The following is a 25,225-nucleotide window of genomic DNA, read 5'->3' on the forward strand; positions in this document are numbered from 1 at the left end:
TCACATAGAAGTATAGGAAATGTAGATATCGTATATTATATCGGAATGTCATTTTCATAAGTGTGTGTGTGGTGTGTGTGCACATACGTATGTGATATGGTGTATGTGAAAAACGTAAGAATTATAAATACGAACAATTGTTAGGTTAGACTTAGGAGATTACAATAGTCGTATATGGTAGCGAATGAAATTATTTGTATTTTTCTATCATTTTGTCAACCAACTCAATGTAGGCTTGTTGTGCCGCTTCCTTCGTAGTTCCCTTCTTTTTATTCCAGGCTTCCCACTTTGCTTTTCCTTTTAGGTCGAACATGCCGGGCTTGGCTGCAACATCGTAACATGGCGTGATGTGATTAATTTGCAGCATAATATAAATAAGACTTGCATATATGTTAATATGAAAATGTAGAAGGAAGTATAAATTTGAACTTGTGTACGTAAGCAAAAAATCACAATCATAATTACCTCAAAATTTTTAATTTTATTTTTATATTTTTTTTAAATTTCACATGTAATGAATAATTGCAGAATTTTTGTCATCGAAACAATTAGAATAGCATATCACGTAATTAAATTTGAGGTAAAGGTAATAACTTACACATGTTATTATCGCCAACTGTAGCTTGCTTGAACAGACCGTAAAGCTCTAAAAGCTCTTCATCATTGGGAAGCTTAGTGAGTGCCTTCACAGCTTCAGCAGCTTCATTAAATTTCTATAACAAATGTTCAATTTTGTTATTTCTGATCCGCAAATGTTAATTGAAAAATTTTAATCTGCACACTGATGAAGCATTGAAAATGCAAATAAAATCGCGTCTAGTTGTGATAAATTTTCAGCAAAGCGGAACGGAAATTAACTTTACAATGCAAATCTACTTCTTTATCCTTAGAATTCAGACACACGTGAATTTGGTCAATTTGTATTTTCAGCACTTCATATAGTTGCTAATTGATGTTTATAAAAATCTACCTTTAGACCTGATTCCACCAATGTCGATCAAGCCTTAAGCCGCGTTTAAACTATTTGCAACAAAAATTTAAACTCAGATCAAGGCCAAGTCGATGTTGGTGGAATCAGGTCTTAGGCCCAGTTCCACAACCTCCGTTTAACTTTAACTATCGGTTAAGTCTCAACAATAATTGATTAATTCTGATTAACTCTTCTTAACGCTAAATGCGATTATCCAATGCTAAGTCCAATGGAATAACCGGTTAGTGAAGTTAACTAGAGGTTGTGGAACTGAGTCTTAGTCGACGGCTCTTGCTCATTAAAATTTTACGAACGAAAATGGCGGCAAAAGTACAAAGTCACGGTTTTGGAGTTACGTCATATGAAAATCAAAATCGTGAAGATTGATTATAACAACGTGAACAGGATCATAATCGTTTATTCTCAATTTTGAAATTTTTGCATCGAAATATCTTGTCGTCGAGTCAAGCCCCGGAACTTTCCTCGGATACGTGCATCCCGATTAAAAGCGCTGATCAACCAGTTGCCCCGAATTTCTCCTCGGAGAAATGCATACGATAATATCGTGCGATCGCGAAGTCGAGAGCAAAACGAAATTTGTATGCCACGTTCGATTTTTGCCGATCATTTCCACCACGATCGATTCGGCCGTCTCGTCTCTGGACGCGCTCGACGCGTGATATAATTCCCGCAAATATTGAGAGAGAAAGAGATAACTCGTTTTTTAATATACGCTGAATCAAGAGATAAAATTTAAGATTACCTGGTCGAGAGACATCCTTGTTAGCTATTCGTCGCAAACTGCAGTCACTGCCAAGCGCTTTATGATCACTGGCTCACTGTATCCACAAGTTAAGAATACTAATCCCCACTTCTTTATCGTTGACGGTGAGGGTCACACTACGTGAACTTTTTGCGATCGTACGGTTTTACAAGAATTCTGCGATAAATCAATGATGCAAAGAACGATGATATTGACGCGATGACAAGCTAAAAATTGCATTTGCAAAACTAATCAATTGAACGTGACATGCAATTCTCATCTGTAATTCACAAAAATACAACAAAAAAATCACCGGATAATGATTTTGACGAATACGCCTATACGGAAAAAAATATACGAAGTTTCACCGTGTGATTACATTTGTATGACAGTTATATAATATATTTTAAGATAAATTCTTAACTACAATCTGCAGATTGCGATCTGTAGATTATTCTGTTTTTGTGGAAGAATATCGATATATTTATGACATCATTTTCTAAAAAAAAGTTATATAACTTCATTTTTTTAATATTGATAATTATATAGTGAGATTAATTTTAAATCAACATAATTTTGACAGTAATTGGAATATTAAATAAAATACTAATAATTTCACATTTACTTCATGAGACTGTGTGTGTATATGTGTGACGAGTTGTAAAAAATTATTATGAAACGCAAACTTGATCGGAATATATGATCTTGTATTCGTAAACTTTATCTGACATGTGACCTCATAAATAACGTTATACATATATATATTATATATATATATATATATATATATATATATATTATATATATATATATTCGGTAGTTGGAGTACTAGCACGTCGATGCATATTTTGCTTATGAATTTTTGAAATCTAACTTTGTGAATCGATTTTTTCTAACAAATTCAAGATAGCTCGTCATCCGTGAATCGTCGATTTTTGTTACATTACGATAGACTCGAAATTAGCGAAAGAATCAGAGAATAGAAGCTTGACTCAGTAGATCTGCAACACCCGGTACAATTCGCAGAGCAATATACCGGTTCTAAGACCGTAGGAAACACCGTTATAGTCAATAATGCTCAAACGCAATAAGTCTGCAATGCCTTTCTGTAACTTGGTGAATTTTATATGCCCACACTCTGATTAATTATGCGCATTAATTACTTTATCTGTTAATTAAAAAGGAAAGAATGTCGTGTGCGAGGGATGGATAAATTATAAAAAAAGAAATAGGAAGTCATCTTGCAAGCATTCTGTAATTTTTGAAACAAATTACTGATGTAAAGATTGTTATGTCTTTATCTCTTCTTTTATCTCTCTCTCTTTCTCTTTCTGCGCGCGCGCGCGTGTGTATGTGTGTGTACGTACATATATACATACATACATACATACATACATACATACATACATACATACATACATACAGGGTGTCTCACACTCTCCTCTGGGCATTTTGTGGGGACGTAGAATGAGTTGATGTGAACATAAAAGTCTTATATCGTTTTGTGATATTCGCAATAATTATCGAGATATTGTAGAAAATTTGTGAATGATTATGCAGGATATGGTAAATGAGTTATAATAGCTACGACTGCCGTCGTGTACTTATACTTTAGGTCAAATTGAACAAAAAAGTCCTTTATCATTTTGCAAATAATCACATAGATTTTTAATTATTAATTAAAGAAGATGAGTGCATTATCACGCAAAATCGTGCAATAATCTTCTTTAGTTAATAATTAAAAATTTATGTGATTATTTGGAAAATGGTAGAGGACTTTTTTGTTCAATTTGACCTAAAGTACAAGTACACGACGGCAGTCGTCGCTATTATAATTCTTTATTCTGCATGATCATTTACAAATTTTCTACAATTAATATCTCGATAATTATTGCGAATATCGCAAAACGGTATAGGACTTTTATGTTCACATCAACTCATTCTATGTCCCCACAAAATGCCCGGAGGAGAGTGTAAGACACCCTGTATATATATATATATATATACACACACACACACACCGAATTACTTTTCATTTTATTTAATAAAATTAAATAATTTCATTAAATAAACTTATTTTTATAAAATAAATTACTGTCGACTTCTCATTTCTTCTCTCTCGTTACTCTAATCTTTTTTTTACTATTTCGTAGGAAACACACCTGGATAAGATAAGATGTATCTCCAGTGGAATGATATCGCCTCACATCCAAGTGCGCCCGTCTTCTGCGAGTTGACTACTAACAACATAGCTGGTATTTCGCGTTTCCCCAGCGTGAATGAGCTTACAGTGTACCAACGGTGGGGAGCAAGAGATTGCAATCTCATTCTAATGGTCTCTCGAAAAATAAGGTTATCACGACACGCATGATTGCAAGAGGTGATGCACGTAAAGTACATACAAAATTAACCGAATTAACCATCTTGAAAAAAAAAGAAAGAAGTGAACGAATAGATGAATACAACATATATAAATTGCAAATTTCGAGTCGTCGTAGACTTTATCGCAAAAATATTGAATGCAGTATAGGCACTGAAGAAAACGAAAGATATGTCTTCTTGCATCTGTAAGTTGGAAATCACACGCGTTATAATCGCGCGTAGCTACCGAAACATTGAACTCTTGTTCGACGTATCATAATTTGATCGTGTGATTAAAGTAAGGACGGACGCACAACGTAATTATAATTGATTCACTGCTCAGTGCGCTGCCAAATTAGCTGTTACATGATAACGAGAGGCGAGCGAGATAACTGTAATCGAAAGGATTACATTCTACGCGAGCGAAATAATAATTGCGTATTCGAAGAACACTTAAAATTAGAAAAAATATTTTCGATAATACGATATCATAAAAAGGAGAATATTGAAATATTTTTTGTAGATTGTATTATCTTAGCTGCGCTATACAACAGATACTATCTTAGATACAAACCAAACAAACTCATAACTTATCGATTTACAAATATTTTTATTTTTCTTGGTTTTATTGAAACAAATATGCTTCGCTGTATTATCAACAAAGTTGCATAGCTCGCACATAACAACAATGGTCGAATAAGTGGCACACGTCGTTACTCATGGCCTTTGCCTTCTTTTTGTTTTCCCTCTGCAACGAATGAGTCGATCAAATTTATTATATGTTAATATCTCGCTCTACTTTGCAGCAGAAGTCTTCTCCGAAATAATTTCACCGGTCCTTGAATACGATATTCAGGGAAGATCGAATGAGGTCAACGTGCCACATCAGCATCCCAGACTCACCTGCGCAGGAATGTAGAGATTCTGACGTATCTCTGACGCACGATATAACCACCACTTTGCTTTTGTGAATGTGTGCATGTCCTGACGACATTGCACGAAGCGCAGTCGACTTGATTTACTAGATTATTGCGAGTTTCTACATGTGAGAGGTAAAATAATCTTCTTACATTAAACTCGTCAAAAGTAAACGCGAAAATGATCACGTAATTCTTGCACGAGCTTATGTATCTGTAATTAAGTATTTTTCACTCAACACGATTATTAATTTCCACCTGCTGTCGATTTTGTAATTGGCGAGGTTTAATTTAAATATTGCGAAAACGCGGCAGGCGCATAATGCACAAAGGAATTGTCGTATTACGTATACATGAGAGACAAGAGTATTTGATTATAAAAACGAGCACGAGAACGAAACGGAGAAACTCACGAAAGAATGCGGAATCACTGCTGGATCGTTTTGAAGGGGTCGGGCACGGTGTTACAGCTGGATGCAATTCTTTCGCCTCGCATCCTCCGCCGTGGACCAATGCTCCATATTACAAAACGCTATGTTGCAAACATTTAATATAGAAAGTATATGATTGCAGGTAAAAATATATCCGAAAAAAGTATATATGTATACGCTTTTGTATAATCCTGCGGTTAGAGAAAAATCTCAGATGTGCTTCTTCTTGTATTTGTTTTTAAATGCGCGAATTACTTTCGCTGGCAATCTGAATGTTCTGTGGCGTGTGAGCTACGTTAACATAATTTTGACACAACAAAGGCAAAAAAATTTTGAAGTACTATTCCAAAGTAGTCCGATGAAACGTTCGATTTATCTTATCGATTTATCTCAAAAGCGATTGTTTCCTTTGTCGCTTTATCTAATATCGATAGAGCTTGGACATATAGATACACATGTGCACACGTGGAGTTGAGTGGAGACTATCATATCTATGCGTAAAAAATTACTAATGACCAATAACAAACAACCGCGCGTACTTTCACAAACACTTTCGCATACTGATGTGTAAATATTTTATGGGAAACACATTCGGACGATTGCGATTGTGTGTACACAAACAGGAAGTATTGAGAAAAAGTCACTCGGCATTTCATATAAACGCAAATCACGTCGATCGTTGCGATCGAGTGATTTCGCCATTCAATTCTCCTCAATTCGACGATGATGACACAGTAAAGAAAGCGAACTTACTTTCAGCCCGCGATATTGTTTTCTGACAATCTTATACAAGAGATTAAGCACACTCTTTCAATCGATTTATATAAAATATATTACGTACTTGATTCATAAGATTCATCGTAACATTTTATCATTACGATATCTTCTTTTGATCCTTACAACTTTAAAGTAAGACCATCTTAAATATTATTGCAGAATACACACAATGAGTTTATTTACAAGCAGAGGACATGAAATCGTCATGATTCAAGGAAGCTGGTACCAGTTTATGAATTAAGGAACATTGTATCGAGGATCCGCGCGCTACGGCACTGGCAAGTCGAATCTCGCCGAGGATCAACGAATTTTGCCGACGACTCACAAGTCAGGTACGCGGGCTACGTGCACAGCCACGTGATTGTCGTTCGCTCGCGCTGCTCGATCATCGACTATCGATCATCGCGGCGGCGCGGTTGGATCCACGCGATCAGTGCGCGTCGCGTCGCGTCGCGTGATCAGTGTGTATCGTGCCGCGTGATCGTGTGTATGTCGCGTCGCACTCGTCCTGAGTAGAGTCGCGGGGACGCACGTGCGATGCACAAACTTTTGTACGAGCGTGCGCTCGCAAATGTGCGAAATACGAATACACGCTTGTAACGGTTGTGCATCTCGGCACAGTAGATGATGAGATATTCACGAAGATCGGCAAATGTTTAGGCGTGTGTGTGTGTGCGTGCGCGCGGACCGAATCAGTGCTCGTTGTGATTATAGCTTTTTCGCAAAACGACGAGTTTTACGCGACGTGACGTGACCGACGAGTGGTTGAGAAACGGCATGGTAGTGACCTATCGCATGACACATGTTTAGTGACGGAACGTCGACGAACTTCTTCTCGCAATCGCAGTTTTAATGTTACGTGACTTTAAAGCGAGCTCAAGTGGATTAATTGAGACATTCGGATAGATAAAATGTGTAAAAGGTAGACACTTTCAATGTCTAGTATAAAAATCTACTTTAATAACCGAATAAAGCCCAATTCCATTAATCATTTTAAACGTCGATTAAACATTAATATAAGTCGATTAAACCTTAATCTAAGTTTAAAGCTTCTTTATCTGAAGATAGTTTGAACTCAAATTGCTACTTAATCGACGTTGATCGGATATAAATGTAAAGGTAAACTGGATATAAACTGAGTTAAAACTTTATTAGACCCGAGTGATTCTTCAGATTAGCAGCTTGAAAACATAAACAAATGATAATAGAAAAAAACTATAATAACTAACATTTTTTATTTCCTATGATAATGTAAAACGTAACCGGAAACTGTGATACGTTTATCGAAGTTGTCGATTGCCCGTCCGTTTGACTCATAATTCCGGATCTTAAGTCTTACACACATACACACACATATACACTCGCAATCAAATTCAAATAATTATTCAAACAGTTATATAAAGTCATATATACCTGAAATATTTGAAAAATTCGGTCGTTTCCGCTAATGATTATAAATTACGCAACAGTTACTTATCGTGGTATTATGCGATTGCACAGTAAACAGCCGTTATAGTCGCGATTCGCGCATCGCAGCATTGCGATTACACGCGGTACTCGTGATAAGAATACCCATGAAAACCGCTTATCGGTGCTTTCGCGGAAAACGTTTGGACGTGCGGTTCCTTACATCCTCTTCGAGCCAGATTGCGATAGGTAACGATGATTCTTGTTCCTGTGTTGATACATTCGGTATCATGTATTGTGTCCCAACCTGAAGACAAGCGTACGCATTGATGCGAGACGTATCGATATTCGTCGGGAACAGAATAGAGTAGAACTTAAATTGCGATTTTAATAGTAAGTGTAGTTAACTGTTGCGCGAAGGATCAAATATTGAAGATAATATTAAATAAGAATCTCTAATATTATTTATACATATATACATAGAGAGAGAAAGAGAGAGAGAGAGAGAGAGAGAGAGAGAGAAGAATCAGATAATATAAAAATTTATATGTAAAAACAGTATATATTTGGAAAAAAGAAATATAATCAGGAATATTTGTGTCTTTTTAGATCTCATTAGTCGGAACAATGACTGATATGACAGCTGAAGATAAAAGCGCGTTAAGGACTGGAACGAGCCGATAGAAAACAGACGAGATGAATCCCTCGCCCACAGCTAATCGGAGTTTCCTGCATAGCCACAAGGCTGCACTAATCTCTGACAAAGTTGTCTACGCTACTCTCGATAGTTTGGCTCTGAAACGAACGAGATTGCCCCTACAGTTACTTCCAGCAGCCACCGACTATGTGGAAAAGACCGAGAAAGCGGACAAAGAGAAGAGGTCCGCAGGTGGGAAAACTTCACTCAAACACTCGACTTCCAAGGTATGTTGATATCGATGTATACAATAACAGAAGTATATAATACGTTTATTTTTGTCGCTCGCCACCGCAAACGCGGATTTACTCGCAATGGAAGTTCGACGAATCAAAATACATTTGAAGATTGCAAAATGTGTAAATTAATTTTATTTCGATTTGCGACTGTTTTTGATTAAAATGATTTATTAGGAACCAAAAGTTCTCTCGGTTGAAGAATTTCTCCTGATCCTGGAGAACATAAGAAATACGAAGTAAGAATGTTTACTGTTTTTTTGCGAATTCTCTTAAAGGTCTTTGTGAAAAATATAAGAAATACCGAGTGAAAATGTTTACTCTTTTTTGCAATCTTTAAAACGACGTAATAGTCGTTACAGCGAAAGACTTTCAAATTTCTGGGGACCCGAGACTCCATCGGTTATTATTCTTACGTACGACCCGGATGTGCGCATTTAAAAGCAAGGGAGTTCACGCGACTTGGCGTTTAAGAAGAGAGCAAGTGAGTTTGTGTTGATGTTTTCTCTTGCGAGACGCGACTCCGGGATACGCACATGTGGATACACGAGCAAAAGGATGCTAATAGTCGGGGGAGTGGCTTGTTAGCTCTTGTGACGTTCGCTCACGGCGTCGGATGAGATTTGCGTTGACCCAGCGGAGCACCTTCGTACCTACCGCGTACGTTCGTCGCGACACTGTTATCCGAAAGAAAAGCTCAGCCCTCCCCTCGAAAACTCAACGGGCGAAAACTCTTTCTAGGTGATATCGAGCGATTTTTATTGCACGATATCCAGTTTTACTGCGAGACGACTGCGATTTCCTTGTATCGCCGACATTCCATCCGTTTGACGAAGGTACGGAATGTGAGTGACGGGGAAAAACGAGCTACGCCGTCTCACGGTCTTTTCTTTTTCTCTTGATACGAGCGTTGATTCCCGTTAAATTGTGAAATAATAAGAAATGATAGGAAAAAATTCTTAATTTTTCTATAAAAAATATTGCTCGCTGTGTATTTGAAACACAATTGCGAAATATATAACTATATAGTCGTAAATGTTACCACACGGGAAGTGTAATAATAGACAATTGCAAGAATTCTTTCTCGTCTCTGGAAAGATCTCTCTTGTGACACTTGCAACGACCGATTCAATTAGTCGTCCGCTTAATTGCGCCCGTTTCGTTGTCAGGTGAAATCCGGAGCGAGTCACCAATGGAAAAGTTACTCCAAATATCTGATCTTCTCCGCGAAATCGGAGAACCAGTCAACTCGTTTCGTCGCAATACCAAATTCCGGAACTGAGCGCGATATCGAGAACGCTAGACAAGAAGAAATCTGCGCGCAGGCAAAAACAACAAAGTACATAGAAAATTCCGTAGAAATCGCTCCAAGTTCATCCATCAAGAAAGAATCTCGTATGCAAGACTTTCCAAACGACGACAGTCGTAACTTGACACATCCACAAATGGAGGAGAGTTATCACGATGACGTTGACGTTGTTGAGGATCAACGCGAGAAAGGGGAATGCTCTATTGAGAGAAAAGACTCCAGTTCTTCTAGTGATTACGAGAAGATGAATATAATAGACTGCAAAGTGGCCAAAGTTTCAAGGATAACTCCCGAATACTTAACACGTATCAACAAGATCGAAGAAGTTATTCCAGCTATATCGAACATAACTGTGAAATCCAAGTCTGTAAACGACTTAGCGACGGAAGAGCCTACGTACGAAAGCGTGTACGTGAAATATTCAAAACAGGACACGGAATCTGTCACGAGCGACGAAAACGATGCGTCGTCGCGACAGAAAAAGAAGAAGCAGAAGCGCTTTACCAAAAACGTCCTTCACTATGTTCCGCGACACTTGGTGAAGCAGCCGAAGAAGAAGAAGAAGTTGAAGAAGAAGTACGCACTCAGCAGTTCACTGAGTTCCCTGAGATCGTTGTACGCGGCGCCCTCGAAGACTGTCCAGGACTCCTGCAGCACCACGGGTCTGTCCAGGGAGGTGACGATCTCGCTGCCGACCAACTTTGTTCACGTGGCATCCGCCACGAACCCCAGCCTGGTCTCGAACGAGAACACTGACAAGTCCGTCGTCGTGATTACTCATCAGCAAATATGCGCAACGTTGCCTTTACTTGTTGGAAAGGACGAACGACGCGCGTCGGTTGGAAATGAGAACGCCAAGCGATCCAAGGTCGACGCAGGAATGTCCCCCGTGGACGTGGACAGGAACTCCAGCCAAACCGCGGGAGAACCGATCGACAAAAGCGTCGCGGGTAAGCTCTCTCGAAACGTCACCAGATTTCTTCACCGAGCACGATCATGGTGTTTGTGCAAATTGCGCCTTGCACAAACGTGGCTTCATTTGCACAATTGTTTTAGAATTATACAAAGTCGAGGTGAGTAATCCATAAGCACAAAAGTTTTTGATAACTAAAGCGATGCAACGTTTCATCAATAGTCGAATTTATAGTTTTTATAAAAGTGTTAGAGAAAGTAATAATTCAAGCAATTCAAAGTATTAATGTGGACGGTGCATTTTCCTTTGCAGGTAACAACAATTGCACGCACTATGCCGAGATAAAGAGCGAATCTCTGAGGGACCAGCAGTTCCAGGCGGCGAAAGTTTTGGAGACTAGCCAGGTGGTGAAAATCGCGATCGAGAATCAGGCCGATTCGCCGGAAGGTGAGACGTACGAGCAGGTCTGCCAGTCTTCCCCCCGAGCACTGCCGCAAGCCAACAGCAGCTTTCTGTGGAGCAGTCACCGGGCCAAGACTTTTCCAAGTGACAAGCACTCGCGCGAGCAGACGCCTGACATTCGCGCTAGCTTGCAGGAAAACGACGAGGACGCCGACAGCGAAGAATACGACGATGTCGGCCCGTCAAACTTCGTCGCTCAAGCGGTACGAATTATCGTATGCATACAAATTCCGTTATAATGACCCTCGACGAATTGGAATTTTCACTCCAATCCATGCAAATCGCAGAGAGTGACGCGCGTTTCGTCTACCAAATATTTTGCAATATATTTTAGTCTGAAAATTCGATTAATCACTGGAGATGGTTGAGAAAAGATTTCTTTCGTTTTGTTGAACGGAATCTTAAAGCATTCGCGTGCGTGAAAACATCAAAGCGCGACATCCAGGAAGCAACATCGTGAAATTCTTATATTGCAGTTCATAATAGCTCATATTACACAGTCGCGGTTGGAGTAAGCGTCTATAATTGGGCTTAGCTTTCGCACGATTGCCGAATACACGTACAATTGGCAATCGTCGTCAGCGAAGCTTAAATGGAATGCTGAATAATCGATTCGCGTTGCACACTTGCAAAATTTTGAGGCGGAAATGGACTATCACGAACAACGCATAATTCGATTCGTACCGTCTGAAATTTCGCTTTCACACACATACCTGACACCTTTCCATCGAGATTCAAGGCATTATGCTTCTAATTCGTCCACAGGTGTTACTTAAATTACTCGCTTTTACAAATTAAAAGAGTATGCACGAACTAATGAATCTCTTATCAGGAATTGAACTATGATGACGTGGGTCCGCCGACAAATCAGGAGGACAAGGAGCTCGCCGTCCTCATCGAGGATTGCGAAGAGATCTACGACGATGTAATGCCACCCGCTTTCCAGCAAAACGATTCCGCCGTCATCGAGTGTGATTACCCGATTCCCAAGACTGTCGAGAAGGTGTCGAGCAAGGAGCCGCTCGTGAAGCTGCGAGCGACTTCGAAGGGTCACGCGGAGGCGTCGCGCCTCGCTCCGAGCGACGATCGGTATTTTACTGCGGACAATGAATATTCCAACGTGGACGAGGCTCATCTGGGAGAGGAAGAGCGGGACGAGCTGGGTGTGTATGACGACGTCGGTCTGCCGGAGCCGGCTGAGGAGCGTGTCAATAGCCTTTACGCCGGCTCCACGCCAGGCTATATCTTCGGATTGACCTCGATGAACGGCAAGGAATCCGAGTGGGAGGACGTGGAAGAGGTCTCGAGTGTCTTACGTCCTTATGAGAAGAATGATCCATGGTGAGCGCGATATCGATCGGGGAAATGCAACAGTGGGAGAAGTTGAAAATGCGACGGTCGAATATAAAAATACATACGATCGCTCTAAGTAGGGAGTAGTGTTGTACGCGCGTATCGTCGCGATAGGAATTCACTCGGCGCACGTCGAGACACGATAAGGTTTGAAAACTATATATTTTTTTTTTTTACTACTACTTGGTTAACGAGCGATAACGAAGCAAAATCGAAAACATCGCGACTAATTGCCCTCAACTGCTCGGCCGAGCGAATCGTCGTAGAGTTAACACATGCGTAGGAAATAGCGCGGACGATTCGCCGCAAGTGTTTGCGAAAACATAACGGGGATTGGTCGTCACGATAGCTACGCAGTGCGATTAAGAGCGATGTCGACGCGTTCGTTATCAACGCATTCCACTTGATGATGTACACGTTATTAACGTGATTAATGCGATACTACTATAGCTCGATTAATAATAGCGTTGACGATAGCTGACAGATAAGTAATTGTTACATTCACAATTACAGTGAAAAAGGGAACGAAGGGCAAGCCGCCGTATCGGGCAAGAAGAAGTTCACTCAACGATGGTCACGAAAGACTCGGAAACAGCGATCCAGAAGGTCTCGCAGAAGCATTAAGGCTACGACACGGACAACCCTCGGCACCGTGATTGCCGGTGAGTTCGTCGATGGAAATTTTACTATTAGGTAACGCGCGCCGTAACGTAATGTAGCTAAGAATACGCGCATGGTTGTCTCCTTCAAGGATTCCCGCTACAATCGTCGGTGTTCTACAAATCGCGTGTACATACGGCGACGTGTAACAACATGCGTGGTCGACGTGATATTTTAGAGACGTGAGACGACTTCCCACTGTTCCATCGCCGCACACAGCGTGCTTACACCGCGCTTTAATTTAATATCACCGCGGGCAAGAGAATCAAGACTTGTCGCGCACTGAGCTTCCGTTCATTCTACTCGTAGAGCCGAGAAATGGAGCGGCACCGTGATGAAGATTCTCCCTCCGAGATAACGTCGTCAAGGATACGCAGGCGGCCGTATATTGGCGGATCGACGTTTGTACGCGCGGATCGTGAGAATTTCACCATCCTCGAGAGACGCGCTCGTTCTCGCAAGTCACCAGTCTATAATTACACCTGAGAAAGTTCCGATGACGATATCGATTTTCCAATATGGCGCGAGACGCCAATCAGAGCTTCCGAGCGGCGTGTCCTCGGGATTCCCGAGTCGTTGGCACCGTCAATTCAATTAACATAGCCAGAAACAAGTCGACGCGACTCCGCTTGAACGACCATTACCCGCGCTATATACTTAACGGCGTGTGTTTCAACAGTGTCACGGCCGCGAAGGCGTTTCTCGCGGCTTACGCGCGCGATTCTACGGATCGGTCGACGAGACGCGGTAAATCCGCGATCGCTGTATCCGAAGGACAGTGGGCGGTGTAATCGACTTGTATCAGCGTGCCGCCTTTAATGTAATTGAAAGACAAGGCCGCGCGAGGTCGAGGAGGCCACGGCAGAACGCCTATTCTCCATTAATTCCGAGTTCCGCTGCATCGCCACGTGATCGGAATGTTTATGCGGTTTAAGCCAAAGTTGCGAGAGTGATCGAACCGCGACGACGATTTCTCTAGTCGAGTCGAGTGTATTAATCATCGGTCGTCGGATAAAAAATTATCAAACATACATATCCGAGCAATTTTCATATCCAATCAGGATATCCGATTAAATGTAATCAGATATTTCCGATTGTCATTTTATTAGATAAACCGATCAGAAACTTCAGAACCGATATTCCTCATCGCCATGTTTCCAAATCGGATATAAACATTGATCATTGTTTTATTGAAAATATTTTTTCGATAATTTTTTATTGGATAATTTCTCTCAGTATGAAAATTCCGTCACGTAACTTATCGGAGATGAGAGTCGCGATTTAACATCGAGGAGATAGCGAGAAGCCTCTCGCGAGAGAAAGAGAATGATGGACGAATTTATGAATAAACACGTCGTACGTACCAAAGACGGCGTACCATTCCCGGACGACGACGCGACTCACACGGACGCATTGTACCGTGCTATCAGTAAGGATGATCACGTAGTCTTGTACCCAGGTAAAAGTTGTTTGCTCGTCACACGTGTTTTAGCGACGGACTGATCACGTAACGCGCACGCACATGCGTGCATAATCGTCTGTTCTCTCTCCTCTCCTCGTCGCTTCGCGAAATTGCCCGCCATGGGCCTACCATTCGATAAACGTGGAGATGTCGCAAGGTGTTTCGTCGCGGTGCGATGACGCAAAAAATGCACTTTTCCAGGGAGAGAAAGAACGGCGCATAAACGGCGGAACGCCATCGTGCGCGAAACAGCGAATTACACGCAGAAATTGGAAAACGACTGTACAAGATCTTGCTCAGGCGACTGATACGAGGTAGAAACTCGCCATTAAATCGAGATTCATGGCGGATAACTGTGTTGCGATGTGAAAACGAAGTAATGATAGTAATGAATTCGACGAGATTGGAGTTCGTGGCGCGCGATCGCGCGTCGCCGCAAGAAACTGAAGACAGTTTCTGTGCTCAAGTGTCCCGTTTTATGGAAAGACGGTTTCATATCGCACGGTCATTGCCTCGAATATGTATTAACGATCGGCTGGATCCTTACTCGGCACGCTCGACGCGCGCGATAATGAAAATCTCTCATGTTATGCTTTAATAGCATCTCATACCATTCATGTTATGCTCTAATCCATTAGTTATACCTTTAGAAAAAGGAAGCATTCAATATGTACTCGTTTCCTATATCCTCGTTGTCACTCGACGGTAAACTTCTTGAAAAGAAAATCTTCAAAATCTTTCATAGGAAACCGATTGGAATCTCTGCGAGAAACGATATTTGGAGTTTCATCAAGAAATCCCAGATCTGGAGAGCTGACGAAGCCGAAAACATCTGGTACCGCTTGAATCACCCAAACACACCCAGGTGTTCAGACACACCTGCATAGTGTGAAAGGTGCCTTAAAAAGATCGTGTGAGAGACCCTTAAGAAACGAGCGCGCGAGGTGAAAGCGCCAATTGCGCGCTCTCATTGTCAGTCACGGCCGAGCCGTGAGCTGTATCGTGTGGTGCCTCTCGCGATCTTGTGTTCTCGCTAGCCAGATTACTAGTCGCGAAAAGAAGAAGAAAAAGAAAAGGAGAAAGAGAAGGAGCACAAAAAGAGAAGAAAAAAAGCAGATTTTTTTCTCCTAGAGTACGTCGCGAACGCGTTGCGTTCATCTGGTGTGTTGTGCGTCGACGAAATGTAGAAATGAGAGAAACGCTGAAGAAGTTCTCCCGACGACCCAATACTCAAGGTAAGACGAAGAGGGCCCGTCTTCGTCGTCGTCATCGTCGTTGTTGTCGTTGTCACGCCGCTTGCCTACGCGCTCTCACGACCGCGGAATATCAAATTTCAGGCAAACGCGCCTGGGGAACAATGGCGAGGAGTCGGAAAAGTCGCGGAGGAGCCCGGATGTCCTTGATCCGTCGGCCGTCGTTGAACTCGCATCGACGAGGAACTCGCATCCGCGACCAGCTAATCGCGTCTTCGTTCGAACTACTCCGTAATGTTCAGTTCGCGATATCTCTCGACTTGATCAATCATCATATCATTAACTGGTTTTAGCGACCAACTGGTTTCTCAAACGAAAACGAGCAAACTCCAAGTGTCCCGACTAGTATCTTCGTCTGTTCGTCCGTGTGTGTCTTGTTCATCAATCTGAACATTTTTATTAGATTCTACTGCTACCCAATGATCACGGTTCAATTTATTGAGATGAGACTCGCGTCTTATTTTGCATCTGCTTTGATTGATGTAAATTGACATTTTGTCTTCAGTCTCGAAGAAACGACTCGAGTTCTGCCAACCTGAAAGAGTAATTAGAGTTTCTACTTTCTTCTCAGTGAGAGATGAAAAGAGTCGGTTCGGTAAGATGCACTCGCGAGGTGCTCTCCCTTTCCTCCAGAAGAAGTAGTCGGCTAGTAGCGGTCATCGTTTCACGCACAGACGAGTTGTAACTCGTCTACGATCAGTTCACCACTTCAGAATCAATCGCGATTTTCCATGGCTCTGAGCGTTCGATGACGTCGTTTTGCGCGATTCTTATATAAAACATCGATCGCCGATATTAACGGACGATCGTGACGAAGAAACGAAAGTTGCCGATGGAAATGAAATCGCGCGGGCAATCCCGAGCCGAACGGATTTCGCTGTCCTCGTACACGCCATATTTGACTCACCACCTCGCTCATATTTGTCCCTGCTCTCTTGTCTCTCCTCTCTTTTTTCTCTCGCTCTCGCCCGGTGTTCCTCCTTGTGTCGGTCCAGCGCGTGTGGGCGTGCGTGCGTGCGTGCGTGCGTGCGTGCCTTCGGCATCTCGCGTCCGAACGCAGCATGTAACTGACCCTGAAACCGGATGATTTCAAGTGGCCGTTAGTCTCGGAGGTGGATCGATACTTCTCATCGGCGAGCCCAATCGAATCGCCGAAGAATGGCAATCGGCGAACCGCAACGAGGAGGATTCGCCATGCAGGACTCAGGGCCTGGTGCAGTTGCGCGTCGTAAATCTCGACGAGGATGTGGACACACAAGAAACGTCATGTTACGTGCACGAAGGTCCGCTATTGATGCGCTCGCCTGTTATTTTAAAAAGATACAACCAGTTTGCTAAGAACTGAGCTTGTACAAACTGAGAAGAATTGACATTTAATGCAATATTATCACATTTAAATTTTATTATCAAGTCGCAGGATCCCGCACGCGTTCGTTTATTTCGCTGTTTAAACTTTAATTCTTTCTCATTGTTTCTAATATCAGAAAGGATTCTCCGTTTAGGATACAATACTTGCTTGATAACTTATTAACTGATATGATAGTGTATATTTGTATCATATTTCTTTATCTAATTATTTCATCTTTCCATTGATTAGACAACACTTCCGATGATAGTACGTACGAGAGTCTGTACTCCTGCCAGCAGGATGACTTTAGTTCCGACTCGGAAGGAACGAGCGATAAACGACAACATTCACGACGTCACGCGAGTGATGGCAATTGCGTGATTAATACTTATTTGGAATGCCCTACAAGACCGAATCCACCACCCCCGCGAGAAGCCAGTTTGACTCAGTCTCTCGGCAGAAGGGTAAAAATGTTACGCAGAACTTGGAGCATCACGAAAGGCAGCCTCGGCAGGATTAGGAGAAGAACATCCGTGGAAGATTGCTTCGACGAGAAGGAGCAGTCAGAGCATCACCATCATCATGTCGATATCGGAAAGTACTTCAACTTCCGCAAACATTTTAAGAAAAATATCGCCAGTCCATCTACCTTTTATCTTGATGAGAATGAAAAAAATAACGTTTGTGGCGCGAACGATAATAATAACGGGATCGCCAAGGAGGCAATTTACACCAACAGCCAGTACATGGGTAGCGGCAGCGACGACTCTTCGAGATCTCTCGCTACCAATATCGGTGAGTTTCTTACATTTTTTGTTTTATTTAACTTTATCTTTCAACTCAATCAAACGTAGTATCGATAAAACCGACAGTTTAATTAAATTACAATTAAGTTTCAAGTAAGACAAGGATGATATTATGATAATTAGGAAATAGTCTTCATGTATGTTGTCAAATTTTAAACTAGTAAATTGAAGATAAAACCGCCACGTATATTATAATGAGGATATGCAAGGAAAGTAGCTTGAAGAAGCTTCCATGAAAGTGAGGCGATTTTTATTTTATTATCAGACGCAGAGACTACATTCGGCGGTTCCCATGGATCAAATATCAAGTTTTGCTGGTTTTCGCGTGTATTCCCACACGCAGCTAAGAATGCCACTAATCCACCGACGCATAAAAAGTTCGCTTGCACTTTCACGGAACTAATGATACTTCCTCGTAATTAATTAATGCCGGAATTTACGATCCGTATACACGCACGTCGGTACTCAATCGTTTTTGTGTTTGTTGCACACGAAAGAAAGAATACTCTTCTGCAAAATATCATCTCACCGTTTTTCAGATCATTATAGCGTACTCGCCGATCAGGAGCCTCTGTACCAGTTTTATGCAGCTGCGGTGGCTCGTGTCGCTTTCGAATCGGATTCTGAAGGCTATGAAGAGGTAATTTCCTCGCATTTATTATGCTTAAAATAAGTATCCACAGCGAGATTATGTCTCGCTAAATTAAAACAACTTTTCTCTTCTTCGATTTATTTCATTCTTTTCTACTTGTATAACTTTGGAAAACTTTGGAAAATTTACAGTTTTTTTTATTGTTTAATTATATAAGGTGTAGTAAAAAGAAATCCATTATTTTTCCAATAGATGGCTTTAGTAATGTGTATCTCGCGTTGTATAAATGCGATCGGTTTACGCTAGATGGCGTTAGAAAGATAAGATTTCGTACTAAAAAAACTTCTCAGACAGTTTTGTGATTGTTTGACTCAGTATTGTTTGAGCGCGCGTCAAAGATGGACACCAGCAAAGAGAAAATACGCCATATTTTACAGTTTTTCTTCAATAAAGGCGAAAACGCAAGCCAGGCGGCTGAAAATGTGAATAGTGTTCATGGTCCTGATACTGTAACAGCCAATCACGCGCAATTTTGGTTTCGTCGATTTCGTTCCGGTAATTTTGATGTCAAAGATGCACCACGCTCTGGAACGCCAATTGTCGAAAATGTCGATAAAATAATGGAAATCGTCGAGTCCGACCGTCATGTAAGCACTGTTTCGATTGCCCAGGAGCTAAACATTGCACAAAAAACCGTTTGGAACCACTTGAATAAGGCTGGATACAAAAAGAAGCTCGATGTATGGGTGCCACACGAGTTAACGCAAAAAAACCTCATGGACCGAATTTCCATCTGCGAATCGCTGCTGAATCGCAACAAAATCGACCCATTTCTGCAGCGGATGGTGACTGGTGATGAAAAGTGGGTCACTTACGACAACGTCAAGCGAAAACGGTCGTGGTCGAAACGCGGTGAGCCGGCGCAAACGGTGGCCAAGCCAGGATTGACGGTCAGGAAGGCTTTGCTGTGTGTTTGGTGGGATTGGCAGGGAATCATCCACTATGAGCTGCTCCCCTACGGCCAAACTCTTAATTCGGACCTGTACTGTCAACAATTGGACCGTCTGAAGGAATCAATCGCCCAGAAGCGGCCAGCTTTGGCCAATAGGAGAGGAATTGTGTTCCATCAGGACACACACATCGATAGTGACTCGCCAGAAGCTCCGAGAGCTTGGTTGGGAGATTCTTATGCATCCACCTTATAGTGGTGCCGGACCTGGCACCAAGTGATTACCACCTGTTCCTGTCTATGGCGAATGATTTTGTTGGTGAAAAATTCACCTCAAGAGAAACTTGTGAAAATCGACTGTCCCAGTTTTTTGCCAATAGGGACAAGGGTTTCTATGAGAGAGGCATAATGGAATTACCTTCAAAATGGCAACAAGTTATCGAACAAAACGGTGCATATTTGACCTAAATCGGATCATTCTAACTATGCTAAATAAAGCCTTCAATTTCATGCAAAAATAATGGATTTCTTTTTATTACACCTTATATTTTATACTTGGATTAGAATTCAGTGCGTTTAACTATTTTGTGTAACGTTTGGAACTATCTTATAGATAGTCGTGTATTTAAGCAATATTTCTTAACGTGTTACATAAATTTTACATGCGACTTTTCTCTTGCAGGTAGAAAATATTATGTGGAAAAAAAGTCCTGCTACAGCAGATTTAGCTAGATCGGGACAGAGGATGCTATGGTGTCATACTCCGCAAGTGATACACAGTGGTCTCTTAGGTGAGCCAAAAGCATTAAATATAAACGTTTACGCTAAATCTAAATATAAACGTATATGCGTTTCTTAGAATGTTTTCTTAGAAAAATATACCAAAAATAAGGAGAAATTACAGTTAATCTAATAAAAAAAATTATTCGATAATTAGAGAGGCTGACATCAGAGGAGAAGAAGATACAGGAAGCGAAGTTTGAAATCCTGACCTCCGAGGCGTCATACTTAAATTCCCTGCGAGTCCTAGAGAATGAGTTCCTCAACAATCACGCGCTAATACATGAAATCCTTATGCCAATTGAGGTAAAAAAATTATTTGGCGGAGTGACGAGTGTGTTGTCGGCGTCGCAAACGTTTCTGGCCGAACTGGAGGCCGTGTGGAGAGAGGACCCAATGTTACCGGGCCTGTCGGATGTCTTGCTAAAGCACGCTGAGAAATATCAGACCACTTATGTAACCTACTGCTCGAATCAAGTCAGCATAGACACTACTTTGAAAGATCTCAAGTAGGTAATCAATTAACTGCCCCCCACTTTCCTATAAAATGTCTGTAAAATAATTGTGAACTATATTTTTCGTTTATGTAACTAACCACCTGTTTTGATTGCAGAGCTCGTAAAGGCGCAAAGTTCTTGGAAGCAGTCAAACGTGTAGAGATGCGACCAGCGTGCCAAAACTTATCTCTGCATTCTTTCCTGATGCTGCCAATGCAACGTGTTACAAGGTATATGTATTATGTCACTAGTATAAATTATAAGACAAATTGAAGAAATATCGATTATAGAAAGAGAGAAATGTTTTTGTGTGTTTCATAAAATTAGTTATTGTTTACGTCTATTAATTTGAAAATTAATATGAAACTAACACGTCGATAAATAATTATTCGTAGACTACCTTTATTAGCCGACGCGGTTCTTTCCAAATTATCGATAGAAAGTTTGGATAGAGCGTGCTGGGAACAAGTTTTATCGAGTCTAGGCAACGTCGTTGCCGAATGTAACGAAGGTGCTCGGACCGCTACCCAAGAGGCAGAAATGGAAGCCTTAGCAAGGTACATAGTTTGTTACCGCTAATTTATATGTATATATATATATGTTTTTTATTTCGCATGTAAAAAATAAAAATTATATATATTGTATTTATTGTATTATCGTAGGAAATTGGAATACTGTGCAAAAATTAAACCGATCGTTCTGCGAGGTAAACAATTAGTTAGAAAAGGATCGGTCGTGCAATTATCAACGAAAACGGACACCGAGTACAAGCTCACATTTGGAAAAAAATTCAATAAGACACCACTCTACCTTTTGCTATTCACTGATTATCTTCTAGTCACGAAATTGAAATCCAAGTAAGTTTATATCGCTCTGTGCTAGTTTTTCTAAACATTCTTTCTTGAATAAAATTTGCGATTTGACAAACGACTTTCAATGCTTTGCAGCACTCAAGACGAGTCGTACACTGTCATAGATGCATGCAAGAGGAATCTCTTAGCTCTGGAATCAGCTTCCGAGGAGTCGCCATTCGCAGGACGAAACGCCATGATTTTAACTCTCTTGGAGAACCATTCCGGCCGGCACGTAGAGTACGTATTGACGTGTGGAAATAATACTGAACGAGAACGGTGGCTGGAAGCGGCGTCACCACCTAAACGTGGATTAGTTGGAGAAACGTTATACGAATCCTGGGATTGTCCGCAAATGATAGCCATTTATCCATATTCATCAAATCAACCGGACGAGCTATCATTACAACCAGGTAATATATATATAATTGTTAACTCGATAATTATTATTCTTCTTTTCTCTTTTTCTTTTTCTCACGTGCAAAAAATTAAAAAAAACAATCATGGCAAATTTTATATTTTCCGCAGGTGATGTGATAAACGTGTTGAGGAAAATGGCAGACGGCTGGTATCACGGTGAGAAATTAGTAGGCGGCGCACAAGGATGGTATCCGGCAAATTATACGAAGGAGATCGCATCGGAACACATACGCGCGCGGAACTTGAAGCAACGACACCGTCTTTTAACACTCAGCAGTAGTGTAATACAGCAGAGAATGGCGAAACACAATCAAGTGACTCATTGATGAAGTTGGAGTATTACGGGAGCATAGGTTGCTCGGACAATTGTGATCATCGTTAAGTTACTTATTTATATGCGATCGATTCCCGCGCTATATTGCAGTATTTCATAGTCGATTAAATTATGTGCCAATATAATGTTATTCGTCGCCAAAGTGGAGCAATTTTTTAACATTTTTATGGGAAACTTACGGAACTATGGAAAGTTGACACGACAGAAAATATATTACAATATGTCACCTGTGTATTACATATACAAGTACACGAAGAAAGGGAGGAGAGGATATAACAAAAGTATGTTTCTGTTTATTATTTTTATATATATAAATACAATATAAATGTTATTTCATGTATTTTTAAATATTCATAATCACGTCCATTTTTAAATATCTCATCGGCTTATATTCACATATACAGGATATATTCAAAGTAAAGTGAAAACTAGTACAGATTATGATTGCCTAATAATTGATCGATGGATGTAGCTTCCACAGATGTGAAGTATGAGGCAGTCTTGTATTGTGGTATGCAAGTTGACTCGGTGTGGAACGCGATTTGACTCGAAAATATACACATAACATAAACATAATAAAAGAAGACGATACCCGGAATTACTGTAAAAGATACCCGGATTTAAAGTTCTCCATAAAAATTATTAAAAATGTTTTTTTAAAACTAATATGAGTAGTATGTGTGTATATTGCACATATGCGTAGTTTTGATGAAAAAATGCAAAATCTCTGTGAGTGTTTCGCTAAATTTTTGTATTCTGGAAGTTCAAGTTTTATTCACTAGAGGCTTTGTATAAAAGACGACCACATTACTCCCAAGAAATTTGCTACACCTAATCAATTTTTATGTATCACAAATTTCTGCGTCATAATTAATATTCAGGCAGTCTGTATCATGTTGCACATAAATTTACATAAAGACACAAAACAACATATAGCATCGATGGATAAAACAAACACAATTTACGTCGCATATTAAAAACTTGTAATATGCACATAGCATTGCAATTCACCAGATCCATTGTAATGAATCGGTCAAAGCGCTTACGCTTTATGTCATTACCTAAATTTGTGTACGACATGAGTTTAATCAGTAAACATGCGGTTGTTTGATCACAACAGATACTCAACCATTATCTTGCTCTTATTGACCCAAGAGTTAGTCATATGATTCGCTAATGTTAAATGCGTGTTTTAGAATGTCCAGATGGTTTAATATCGAATAACTTTCTGACGAAAAATGCTTGAATCAAAGTTGTCGCCGTGATAACGAGCACTTGTGCAATTGACCATGTCTGTACATAAGAGTTATTGTCCAACAACAAATTTAAATCCCTCGCTTCTCTGCTTCTGCTCAAATGTTGAGTCTGGAGCATCTCATTAATATTTCTCTCCACATTTACAATTGTGTTCTGAAAGGAAAAACAATAAATGAAACAGGTACACATCATGAGGCACTGGAAAGGTTTTTTTGAACATACTGTAAAGTTTTCGACGGAAAGATTCAGTTCCTCCAATTCCTTGCTGTACTTCTGCCACTGATCATATCTACAATGACAGGTAACAAATACGATAATTGATAGTGCATTGTATTTCTCTAATATATCATGTGCAGCTTGTGCTTGCTTAATTTTTATAATCTTACCTAATCACTGTAATGTATAGATTCACTAGCTTGGCAGCAAATCTTGAAAACTGATTATCAATGCACACGCTATAATAGCCACCATTAACTGATGTATCCTGATAGTCTGCACTGGGCCGCCATTGATAAGGATAAACCAAAACCCCTTCTGGATTCCTCACAGCGAAGCCAGCTTTTCCATCTCCACCGCGCAATACCTACAATCCAGAGGAAGTACTTTAATCAACACGCGCGTTGGTAACATTTCACTTCTCATATCAACATCTGTCTCATCACATCTGTGAAACGTACTTTCCCACATTTTATTTACTCCGATTTAATCCAGGTTTTATTATATCATATTTGCAGGTAGAAATCGACAAGATCCTAGTGGTACATATCGGTTCATGACGCGCACAACCAAGAAAGATTAATTTCTTATATAACTCCGACAAATGCATATCCTGGAAATGCGCGAACACGTGTCACAAAACGAGGTCAATCGCAAGTCGATCTGGCGAATCGTGAAATACTGCGACATGCGCCAGCTGTCAAAACAAACTAGTCCGTCGCCACGCGTCACTGAGCTCGCGCATTTATCCGAAATGTCAAACGTTTCTACGGTGAACGATTTCGGAGCGCGAATCCGTGTGGCCATATGGTTCGTTAATCGCTCCCTTGGCCCACGCCTTCACCGCGGTCAACCACTGTACCGACTCGAGTCGTGATTGCGGATACTCTCCGCGGTCGCGACTCCTACCTGAAAACTGACGTAGAAAGTTGCACCCGGATTTACATATTGGAAGTAGCAATCCTCCTTGCCAGCGTCAATGTGCACTTTGTATTCCATCGCTACTGCCGGTAGATCCTCGTAGGAGAAACCATAGGCGATGGGAACAGCGAGCAGGAGCACGCAAAATAGTGAGCTGCTGAATTGCACGAGGTGAGACATTGCGCGATGGGCATTACAATAAGCTACGACCACCAGCCGTGTATTACTCCACGGACGAAACTGACAGGACGTTGTCAGCTACCTCCTATCGCTACCTAGCCGA

The 25,225-nt window shown here is 40.9% G+C and overlaps 3 protein-coding genes across 11 annotated transcripts; 1 reads left to right on the forward strand and 2 right to left on the reverse strand.

Moving 5' to 3' along the window:
* Positions 1 to 11: 11 nt before the first annotated feature.
* LOC116852758 (acyl-CoA-binding protein homolog) lies at positions 12 to 4,010 on the reverse strand. 3 transcript variants are annotated; one of them, XM_032833406.1, is made up of 4 exons: positions 3,896 to 4,010; positions 1,734 to 1,910; positions 599 to 713; positions 12 to 324 (listed from the first exon to the last, which is right to left on the reverse strand). In XM_032833406.1, the coding sequence occupies exons 2-4, from the start codon at positions 1,746 to 1,748 to the stop codon at positions 191 to 193; spliced, it is 264 nt and encodes an 87-aa protein (XP_032689297.1). In that variant the 5' UTR covers positions 1,749 to 1,910; positions 3,896 to 4,010; the 3' UTR covers positions 12 to 190. The 3 variants fall into 3 exon arrangements, with proteins under 3 accessions (XP_032689297.1, XP_032689303.1, XP_032689290.1); XM_032833412.1 differs by having other exon boundaries at positions 1,734 to 1,809; positions 3,896 to 4,003; XM_032833399.1 differs by having other exon boundaries at positions 1,734 to 1,960; positions 3,896 to 3,990.
* Positions 4,011 to 6,690: 2,680 nt separating this feature from the next.
* Positions 6,691 to 23,211, forward strand: LOC116852662. 7 transcript variants are annotated; one of them, XM_032833242.1, is made up of 16 exons: positions 6,691 to 7,141; positions 8,236 to 8,550; positions 9,729 to 10,941; positions 11,094 to 11,446; positions 12,076 to 12,584; positions 13,110 to 13,258; positions 17,066 to 17,254; positions 17,569 to 18,114; positions 18,665 to 18,765; positions 20,349 to 20,457; positions 20,604 to 20,955; positions 21,060 to 21,173; positions 21,339 to 21,500; positions 21,606 to 21,800; positions 21,891 to 22,207; positions 22,323 to 23,211. In XM_032833242.1, the coding sequence occupies exons 2-16, from the start codon at positions 8,323 to 8,325 to the stop codon at positions 22,538 to 22,540; spliced, it is 4,755 nt and encodes a 1,584-aa protein (XP_032689133.1). In that variant the 5' UTR covers positions 6,691 to 7,141; positions 8,236 to 8,322; the 3' UTR covers positions 22,541 to 23,211. The 7 variants fall into 7 exon arrangements, with proteins under 7 accessions (XP_032689133.1, XP_032689141.1, XP_032689155.1 ...); XM_032833250.1 differs by having other exon boundaries at positions 6,692 to 7,141; positions 9,729 to 10,818; positions 22,323 to 22,540; XM_032833229.1 differs by lacking the exon at positions 6,691 to 7,141 and adding an exon at positions 7,724 to 7,875 and having other exon boundaries at positions 22,323 to 22,540.
* On the reverse strand, positions 22,822 to 25,163 carry LOC116852749 (transmembrane emp24 domain-containing protein 1). Its single transcript, XM_032833386.1, has 4 exons — positions 24,931 to 25,163; positions 24,192 to 24,388; positions 24,028 to 24,094; positions 22,822 to 23,958 (listed from the first exon to the last, which is right to left on the reverse strand). Exons 1-4 carry the CDS (start codon positions 25,120 to 25,122, stop codon positions 23,728 to 23,730), a joined length of 687 nt encoding a protein of 228 aa, XP_032689277.1. The 5' UTR covers positions 25,123 to 25,163; the 3' UTR covers positions 22,822 to 23,727.
* Between the last annotated feature and the right edge of the window lie 62 nt (positions 25,164 to 25,225).

The sequence above is a fragment of the Odontomachus brunneus genome, unplaced genomic scaffold (assembly GCF_010583005.1).
Source record: "Odontomachus brunneus isolate Ranch 3 - 2012 unplaced genomic scaffold, Obru_v1 Obru_scaffold_006, whole genome shotgun sequence".
Classification (NCBI taxonomy): Eukaryota; Metazoa; Arthropoda; class Insecta; order Hymenoptera; family Formicidae; genus Odontomachus; species Odontomachus brunneus.

Excerpts from the sequence above, each read along its gene's own strand:
- LOC116852758 (XM_032833406.1), bottom strand. Across the intron at positions 325-598 it reads AGTTGGCGATAATAACATGT|CCAAGCCCGGCATGTTCGAC; the intron begins GTAAGTTATTAC and ends ACGATGTTGCAG.
- LOC116852662 (XM_032833242.1), top strand. The coding sequence starts at position 8,323 with ATGAATCCCTCGCCCACAGCTAATCGGAGTTTCCTGCATAGCCACAAG. Across the intron at positions 18,115-18,664 it reads ATCTCTCGCTACCAATATCG|ATCATTATAGCGTACTCGCC; the intron begins GTGAGTTTCTTA and ends ACCGTTTTTCAG. Across the intron at positions 20,458-20,603 it reads GATACACAGTGGTCTCTTAG|AGAGGCTGACATCAGAGGAG; the intron begins GTGAGCCAAAAG and ends TTCGATAATTAG.
- LOC116852749 (XM_032833386.1), bottom strand. The coding sequence starts at position 25,122 with ATGTCTCACCTCGTGCAATTCAGCAGCTCACTATTTTGCGTGCTCCTG. Across the intron at positions 24,389-24,930 it reads CTTTCTACGTCAGTTTTCAG|GTATTGCGCGGTGGAGATGG; the intron begins GTAGGAGTCGCG and ends TCTGGATTGTAG. Across the intron at positions 24,095-24,191 it reads CTATACATTACAGTGATTAG|ATATGATCAGTGGCAGAAGT; the intron begins GTAAGATTATAA and ends CTGTCATTGTAG.